General features: G+C 40.0%; 1 protein-coding gene across 1 annotated transcript in view; it reads left to right on the forward strand.

Annotated features, from left to right (window-relative positions):
* SGSM3 (small G protein signaling modulator 3) overlaps positions 1 to 9576 on the forward strand; it is an 88006-nt gene that overhangs the window by 63112 nt on the left and 15318 nt on the right. Inside the window, exons 19-20 of the mRNA XM_072421252.1 lie at positions 1794 to 1842; positions 2872 to 2957. Of these exons, the coding sequence (XP_072277353.1) occupies positions 1794 to 1842; positions 2872 to 2957 (135 nt within the window). The remainder of the gene's footprint in view (positions 1 to 1793; positions 1843 to 2871; positions 2958 to 9576) is intronic.

Consider the following 9576-nt stretch of genomic DNA (forward strand, 5'->3'; position numbering starts at 1 on the left):
GGTAAGTGAAAAATCTCGGGCTTAACCATCCTTGCAATTTTTTTTTGCCCGAGCGAAGGTCGGGCTTAACTGCAAGGAGGTTAAGACTTAAATGTTTACACAGCCACCAACTTTTTTGAAGTGTGGCATCTTTGGAATCCCAGTGGGACAGATTAAACCACCTTCTTCCATTCACGTCACTCTTATTCTAGGATCAACCACTTCTAGCTGCCTTACTCTACCCTTCATACTGTTTTACACTGTTCTATTGGGAAAATATCACCAGATCAGATCACACTCTGGTGCTCTTACATTTTCAACTGACCCATGACACACCCAAAGCATTGCACTGACATCTAAATGAATTATTGATACAGGATGCAGTGGCGGCAGCAGAATGGGTTGATTCCTTGTACCACTATTATTGAACAATTTAATTTAATCCATTTAATCTAGACAGTTGGAGGTTGCTGCAAGTTTCTAATTTCTAAGGTCTCTAACGCTGTCTAGGGGATTTTCTAGACCCCGACCCCAGAGTTGATGAGCCTCTGTGATGGGCAGGGGTTGGGGCGAAGAGACACTCTTGGTCATATAGTCACTGCTAATTGTTGCTCTAGCTCAGTACGTACCTCCACACCAGAGCAGGCAGAGAGAACTGTCTTACTGTCTCATAAAACATCTGTGAGCAGCAAATATCAGGAATTGGGCTATAAACTCTATCTTTATCTGGATGGTATAGGACACCACAGTTTTTACATATATTCGTCTGTTTCCGACCAGTGTTGGCAGTGTAAAGAGGAAGAGAAGAGCATCCCCCACCTATTCTGGTCCTGCCCGGACCTAGGATAATTTTGGCACACAGTGGGCACAATTACACAAAAATTTTAAGACTACAGAATACCCAAGTAACCCAGTTTTTTCCTGTGTTCCGGCACTACAACATCATTACAATAAAGGCTTACAGGCAATCCCTACTCTCAATTCAGGTGACAGCGGCCAAATCATGTATATCTCTATTCTGCCATGGAAATGGTTGGGTCGTCCTTCTTGTTAACCTGTCAAAAACCTGTTTCTCTCCACTTGAGATGATCAATACCAAGTATATGTACGTTTACTATGGCATTATTGTAAAGACTATGAACGTTTTTATTTTTATACAGTGATGTAAAGTTTGTTTTTTTTTTTTTATATTTTTATATATTTTTTTTGTATCTGTTGCAGTTAGTGTTTCCTGTTTTCAGGCATGATGGAACTTTTTACCTCCTGCCCATTTGAAAAACCTTTAGCATCCCCATGTTTGTTTTTTTTTTTTTTTTTTTTTTTTAGTGATGATTGACACACTGGAATGATTTTCAGGGGCTCATTTGGGCTGTTAATGCTTGTGGGCTGTTGGAGAGGGGGTCTCTTTACAAAGACTCTGACATTGTGTTTTTAAGCAGTGCCTATGGGAAAATTAAAAAATCAGGAACTTTTTTCCCTTCCTCTGCCTGAATTTTTTTTTACTTAAATAAGCTTTACTACCATGATGTATTGGAAATTCTAGTGTTAAGAGGTGCTGACCTTTTTCAAGGGGTGGACATAAATCCTACATTGTATAAGGTTTCTCACACTGAGCTTTGTGTTAATGTAGCTTTGATTAGCTTTGAGCTAATGTATTATACAGAAAATATGAAAGTTTTTTGGCTTTATTTACAAAAGGTAACAGTTTATCATTTTAAATAGTTTCATTTTTAAATGAAAGCCTGTATTTTCCCTTTATTACCCTGCTTTTTTCCTGTTTGTATGTTTCTTAATGTGTGTTTATTACCTTACAGGTTAGATGAAGATGGTAAAGTATTAACTCCCGAAGAGTTACTATACAGAGTATGTATATATAATTTACTTTCATTTAGTTAGTTTACCGGGGCAGCTAAATCACCCTAAACTTTCCTGATTAGGAAAATTGATTTTAAAGCCTTTTCAGTGCTTGCCTTCCATTAAAAGTAAAGTATTTTTAATAAAAGACAATTGGCTCTTCTATTGCCGAAACACAAGGATAAAAGAAAAAGAATGGAGAGGGTAGAAGCCTGGGCTGTGGTTCAGGGGTGCATCCATGATTGTGACAGGAGAAACAAGTTTGGGGAATAAAGGGTTTAAAATGGGGGTGTTCCTATTTGTATTTTAAATATTTTTATTGGTTTTTACAACATATTTGGGGAGAAGGTTGAGATAGTCACATAACAAAAAATTCCAACTGGCAAAGAGTTGAACTTTATGCATCATACAAAATCCAGATAACAACAGAGAGTTGTATTGTTTTAATATTAACTTCAGATGCCTTGATTCCTACAACTTTTATGTATTAAAAAAAATGCTGTTACAAGTTTCAACTCTTCAACAGTTCAACATTTTTTACAGTGAATACATAAAAAAGTTAAGATAGGGTGATCCTTTTTAAGGGCAACGGTAATTTTTTTTCCCTAAAGTGTGTTTTTAGGGTCCATTGGGTTATCTCGAGTAGTTAAGTATTACATGGTTTGACACAAGGGAGTCTAGTGGAACCAGGTTTTCCCGAACTAAGTTGCGTGATTTGAGGGATGCAAAGTGAGCTGACCTTCTCATGCTAAAATTACTAAAACTTTAGTGCATCTGCTGTAAACTATTTGTATGAATTTCACTACAGCGGCTGAAGCTACAGGCATATACATTATAGATTAAATGTAATATTATTAGGGAAATAAAATGTATCTATTTAACAGCCTGGTTATTTTAAAACCTTTTCTTATGAGGTAAAAAAAATGGTAAAGATTCTTTCTTTATATCTTTCATATTGAATTATAGAATCATTTTAATATGTACATTGAATCCCTTCTTCATTTTATGTTACTTGCGCCTTTCTTTTTCTGTAACTAGGGGGTACAGTCTGTAAATGTGAGTCACGATGTAGCTCATGCACAGATGGATGTCAAGTTGCGCTCTCTGATTTGTATTGGACTGAAGTGAGTTACATTTATACCAAATAAGCTAAATTCATGCAATGTTAACATATGTTGTCTTTGTGGTTGCAATGTGGCATTCAGTGTACACAAATACAAGATGCATATGAATGTTGGCTCTGTGAGACATTTTTACCTATGTTGGCTTTGTGGCATCTTGTTACCAGGGGAACTCATTTGCATTGTCCTGTTTTCAAGCACTATGATTGCATGCAATATGTAATGTTATGTAAATGTATTGATTTGTTGAAGAAACCACATAGCAGAATGGGCAACCAAGCATCTGTCACTGAAGTCAGTGGAGTTAGTCTGCATTAGGGTAGGTTTTCCGTGACAGCTGGGCCATCTTTTTTAAAAGAGAAAGAGCTCTTTAATAAAAAGCTAAATAATAGTGGGATGCGGCTCACTGACTAGGAACAAATACAATTGCACTTTGCCTAGAAGTTATTGGATAATACCCATTGTGTGATGAAAGGTTGCTTACAATTTTTGAGAAGACTTTCACCTTTTGGTCATAGTGCCACCTACAAAAATAATGAAAACTAACAAATTAAAAAAATTGTAGGCCAGCCTAGGATATACTATTATGCCTCACTATGTAGCTAGTGTAAGACAGTCATTTGTATTTTAATTTTACTTGTTTCTTCAAGAGTCCTACATTGCTGCAGGTGCTTGTCTCTCATATTATGGTACCATGTGTGGTGCTGTCTCTTTCTGGTACTCTCGATTGTTTTCAAGGTCCAGAGAACTTTGTGTTGCTATACACATTTGAATTCCCTGTTCCCACTGGTAGGGGTTGACATCAGGATTGCCATTTTAATTTCATTTTTTTTTTCATTAAGGAAACTTGTAGTGGCCTAAAGATCTTTAGTTACCCTAGGCCTGCCCCCTGCTGATTAGAAGCATTCACTGGTGAGGCCTCTGATTTGTTCTGATAACTCCTTTCTTCTGATCCTTGGCATGGCTTCACTGATGGGCTAGGTCCCTTTAATTCAAGAGTAGAGATCATAGATTTAAAATTGCATACACACGTGCAATTGTTGTCGTTGGAAAAGGTCTTACAATTGCTTACAATTACCAATAATTGCTTACAATCAGGAGTAACTAACAGTGCATTGGAATTTTGCATAAAAAAAAACATTAGCCCATCAAGTTCAACCACTAGGAAAATAAACATATCCCAAATATAAAACCCTATAAGACATATTTGGTTCAGAGGAAGGCAAAAAAACACTGGTACAATTTGCTTCAACGGGAAAAAAATTCCTTCCTAATTCCATAAGGCAATCGGATGTTCCCCGGATCAAGTCACTGGTATTTTTATTTTAAAGCTTTAATACCCTATTATATTCTGTGCTTCTAGAAAAACATCCGTCTTTTTCCTAAAGCAATCTATACTAGTTGCTGAAACTACTTCCTGAGGCAGCCGATTTCACATTTTCACAGATCTTACAGTGTAGAATCCCTTCGTTATCTGGAGCTTAAACTTCTTTTCCTCCAGACTCATAGAGTGCCCTCTTGTTCTTTGCAATGATCTCAAAGTGAATGTTCCCAAAAAAAAAGCCAAGCCTGCAGTCGTCTTAACACGGCCAAAAAAGGATACAAGAAGTGTCTGCCACTTGTGGAGAAGCAAGTATAGATCTCCAAAAAGTGGCGGATAGTTCTGGCTATATAGGGAACTATAGTTGGCTGTGAACTGCCAAATATTTAACATATTCTGACTCATGAGTATCATGATCGGAGTTGATCAAGCAAGGGTAAATGCAGATAGATAGGAACTGCTTCAGTCTTTGAAGAATTGATTCTAAATCCAGAGGGTGCCATACTCAAACAATGCTTTGTGATGGTTAGGGAGGGTGATAAGGGGATTTGTAAGTGTTAACAAAACATCTGTATACAGTGCAATGTTGAACGTTTTTGTGCGGCTGGGAACCATAAAACTGTCAAAGCTAGCAGCTCTATACATGAAGCAAAAAGGAAAGGAGACAGAGGCAAACCTCATCTAGTGACATTTAGAATTTGAATAGTGGGGAACTAACGCCACACCTAGGTTGTTGGAGTGGAGAGCTGCCATAACTGCTTGGAGGCAGGGGCCTCAAAGTTTGAATTTAAAAGGGCCAGCTGAAGAAGTCGAAAGCTTTCACCAAAGCTTAAAATAGTGCTAACTTTTATTCTCATAAATATTTGGGATTTTGGGTCTATAGCTAGAGCGATTCTGTGGGCTGATTTTGGGAATATTGAAATATAGGAATGTAGCATGGATTTAGGATTTTGTTCTAGGAAGCTTTTAATAATGAGGTCAGAATAATGAGGTCAGATACTGTGCCAGTGTAGGGGAAAATGTTTTATAATAACTTTTAGGGTGGGCCATCTGGTCCTGGTGCTTTTTCTAAAGGCAAGGCTTTTATGGTATCTGCAAGTTCATTTGATGTAACCAGCTCATAAAGAGCATCAATAGCAGAGGCCTCTAAAGTTGCTAGGGAACAGCTGGCTAAGTATTTGAATGTGCGAGGTAAGGGTAGGTCGTTCCCTTTTGAGAGTCATGCACATGTGTACATGACTCTCAGGTGTACAGATCTCTCAAAGATCCCAGCTATACCATCTGGATCATAGTGGAAGCATCCTATCTGTTCCCGTACTGTCATAGCAATGACAATGAATCTGCATTTTTACTTAATATAAAATGCATTTGATATTCTTACGCCAGCATTATTACAACAAAGATCTCTCCACCTTTGTCCATTGCTAGGTCCTTATGTCAGTTCCTAACATCAACTTACAGAGGAGACTTACAGAGGGGGTGGCATGTAATGACCATTCCAACTGGGCCAAGGACACTTCCAAGTTTTGTCCTCGGTGCCACTTTGTCCCTTTTAAGTTTAGCAGATTCCACTTCCATTTGATAGGAAGGTATTTCCACACAAACTCATTTATTACTGAGTGCCATTTCTTCATTGGGATCGTACCAAACTCGACTACCAGCAGTATGGGTGTGTGATCTGACCATGTGATTGGTCCAATAATCCATGCCAGGAACCAAAAAAATGGGGACGGGGGGGGGGGGGGGGGATTCCTGATAGGACATGATCAGGCAGCTGACGCAAGGATGGGGAAGCTTTGAAGGAGCTAAAATCCACCTAATCCACATTGCTGTAGAGGTAGGCTTCAAGGCTGGCTGTGGAGGAGTGCAAGGACAGAGGATTCCCCTCCTCACAGATCCAGTGGGGTCAGCAAAATTTGGTGTCCATGGAGGGTTGTGGGTTTCCATCTGCAGGCTGCGGTGTTGGGCTCTTCGCTGTCCCCTCTGCTGTGCTGTCTGAGTGCTGATCATTAGCAGGAAGATGAGCTTCAGTGCACATCCAGTCGTTCAAGCCATGTCCACCTTTTTTGTGGCCTCAGGGTTTCATAAGTCCCTGAGGCCTTGATTTGCACCTCTTTGCTACTGCAATCTTTAGAAAGATTGATTCACTTTTTGTTATTCCTTAAAATTTAAAGGTTTGAAAAAAGCTTTTGGCTTTCAGTAGTTTTTATTTGCCTATCATATGTTAGAAAAACTGCATTCAACATGTTTTGGGTTTCCTTTCAGTTCTCCTCCTCCAGGACTTATACTGGTGGGGAATGGGTTACATTATGAAGGTTTACTGCACATCTCCTCCAATTCTTAGAATTTGGTAGTCCAGCACATTTATCTAGTAGTAAGGCTGATAAATATAGTCATAGCTCTCCGCAGAGGGTTTTAGCCAGTTGCTCCGCCCGGCTGCTGTGCCTACCGCTCTCATCCTCCGCACAGATCTCAGTGAGGCTGCTTCATGTGAATGAGACACTGGCAGCCCCGCCCCCATCTGATAGCACGAGCTGGAATTTCTATTTAGAAAAAAAGCTGCCTGTAAAATGTTTCCACTGCTAGAGCTGTGTGTGAAGTCTACATGTCATTCTGCATCCTCACAGCTCTGTGTACAAACCTCTATATCTTCTAAACTGTATATCAGAATGACTTGTAGTTTTCAGGGTGCACAGGGAACCCTCATGGATACTAGTTATTACAATTTCAGCCCTCCAGCTTTAAATTTATTTCAAGATATGGGGTCACAAATGTAAACAGTTATGAAAATTGAACATCGGGGTTGCTGTTTCAGAGGAAAGTGCAACTAGGAGTCCTAAATTGAAAATGCAAATTGGGGACCCTGGGGCCACTAACATAGCAAGGAGCATTGGGGTGGGGCCCCTAAATATATACCCACCTGTCACAAAACTATATCTATGAGACTGCTGTCTGCTTCTCTTCTTTGAACACCAATTTCTCTGAGGTGGGAGGAGGTGTCGGCACATTCCCCCTTACAATCTCATTACTACAGCATCATTAGAACATAAAAAACTCAGCCAATCAAAATGGGCTTCCCTGCCTTGTTACACATTCCTGTCCTCTTAACTAACATTCTGAACTTCAATTGGGGAATGGGGAGGTGTAAGAAACCAAAAATGTAGGTACAAGTGGGAAAATCTGTGACTAACATCCTCTAAAACTTCATCATTATGCATAGTTCTCCCCAGAGGTTTTTAGTCGGTTGCTCCGCCCGGCTGATTTGAATACCCCGCCCAGCTCTCATCCTCGGATGCACGGATCTCAGAGAGGCTGCTCTGTGCTCCGTGTCATCTGTTCAGAGGATTGCTGCTGGAGAGGTGAGCACACAGTTCAGCCTTCATGTAAAGGAGAGACAGGCAGCCCCGCCCCCATCTCATAGCACGAGCTCTGCCTGTGAAATGTATCCACCTCTAGCTCTGCGTGTGAATTCTGCATCCTCACACCTCTCTGTGTACAAACCTCCATATCTCCTAAACTGTATGTCACAATGACCTGTAATTTTCAGGGTGTACAGGGGACCCTCATAGATACTAGTTATTACAATTTCAGCCCCCCAGCTTTAAAGAATTTCAAGATATGTGGGTCACAAATGTAAAAAGTTATGAATATTGAACTTTGGGGTTGCTGTTTCAGAGGAAAGTGCAACTAGGAGTCCTAAATTGAAAGAGCAAATTGGGGACCCCGGGGCCACTAACATAGCAAGGAGCATTGGGGTGGGGCCCCTAAATATATACCTACCTGTCACAAATCTATACCTATGAAACTACTGTCTGCGTCTCCTCTATGTACACCAATTTCTCGGAGGTGGGGGTACTAAACTTAAAATATAAGTGCAAGTGTCGGACACATTCTCCCCTTACAATCTCATTACTACAGCATCATTAGAACATAAAACACTCTGCCCATTAAAATGGGCCTCCCTGCCCTGTTACACATTCCTGTCCACTTATCTAACATTCTGAACTTCAGTTGGGGAGTGGGGAGGTGTAAGAAACCAAAAATATAGGTACAAGTGGGGAACATCTGTGACTAACATCCCCTAAAACTTCATCACTATGGCATCATTAGAAAATGAACTCTGCCCACTAAAATTTATTGAGGTTGAGGTACTGGAAGGTTACAGTCGTGTGTAACAAAGTGCATTTTGATGGACAGTTTTTTTTTTTTTTTGTAATGATGCCATGGTGATGAAAGGTGATAGCCACACGTGTCTCCCACTTCCACCTATATTTTTGTTTCCCTGAACCTCTTAATTCTGGAGAAATTGGGGTTTGAGGTAAGATGCACACAGATATGTGTAATAGAGCAGGCAGCACATTTTGCTAGGTAGAGATTTATGTTCTCATATTGCCATAGTAATTACATTTTAAAAAGGTTTAGCTACAAGTGTCCCCCACTTGCACCTACAGTTTCAGTTTCCTATGCCTCCATGTGTACCTTAAAAATTTCAAGTTAATACAACGAACGGTTAAGGAGTTATATATATGAAGGTTTGAACACAGCGAGTTTTTAGGCTGCAGAATATGACAAGAAGCTTTTACACTCACATAGCTATCACACTGCGCTGCCGATGACAATACACACTGTGGATAAACGTCACAGACAGTGCATTTATATAGAATATGTACAGTGATGAGAGGGGGTCACTGGCTGTCCTGTTCCCATCTGATATCACATGCATGATGCTATTAAAGCGTCCCCACATTTTTAACATTATATTAAAGAGTGACTTTCTCGGTTATGTAATGGAAAAATGTGCGTTTTTTGTTTGTTTTTACACTTTTGTGGAAAAGACCCTCTCCCTTCAGTCTTCACTTCCATTTTGGTAAAGACTGAAGGGGAAATCCGCATCCTCCTGGGATATTTGTGTCCCATATCCCAAGAGGCTCTGCACTGCTCCTTGTGTGCATGCACCTTCAGAGGATTTCTTATAATGTAAAAAAAAAGTGTTCAATCCCATGCATGTGCAGTGCAAGGCAGCATTAGATGTACAAGTGAGCATCAGAGAAAAGGTGGAAGCTGGGCCAGCATGGGCCTATCAGGCTAATTTTGTAAAAGAATCAAGTGAAAAAAAAAATGTTTTCACAAAAGTTCACTTTAACTAAATATAGACACAGGAGTACATCTGAAGTACGTCTGAATTCACACCGGCAGTAAGGTTACATTTGTCCATTCCTCATGCCAGTAACCACTGCTGCTTAAAAAACTTCTAGCTCTGAAAAGCCCAGCACTTACCGCCTGTTACCAATCCTAGGTGCC

This window comes from Pyxicephalus adspersus, chromosome 8 (assembly GCF_032062135.1).
Source record: "Pyxicephalus adspersus chromosome 8, UCB_Pads_2.0, whole genome shotgun sequence".
Classification (NCBI taxonomy): domain Eukaryota; kingdom Metazoa; phylum Chordata; class Amphibia; order Anura; family Pyxicephalidae; genus Pyxicephalus; species Pyxicephalus adspersus.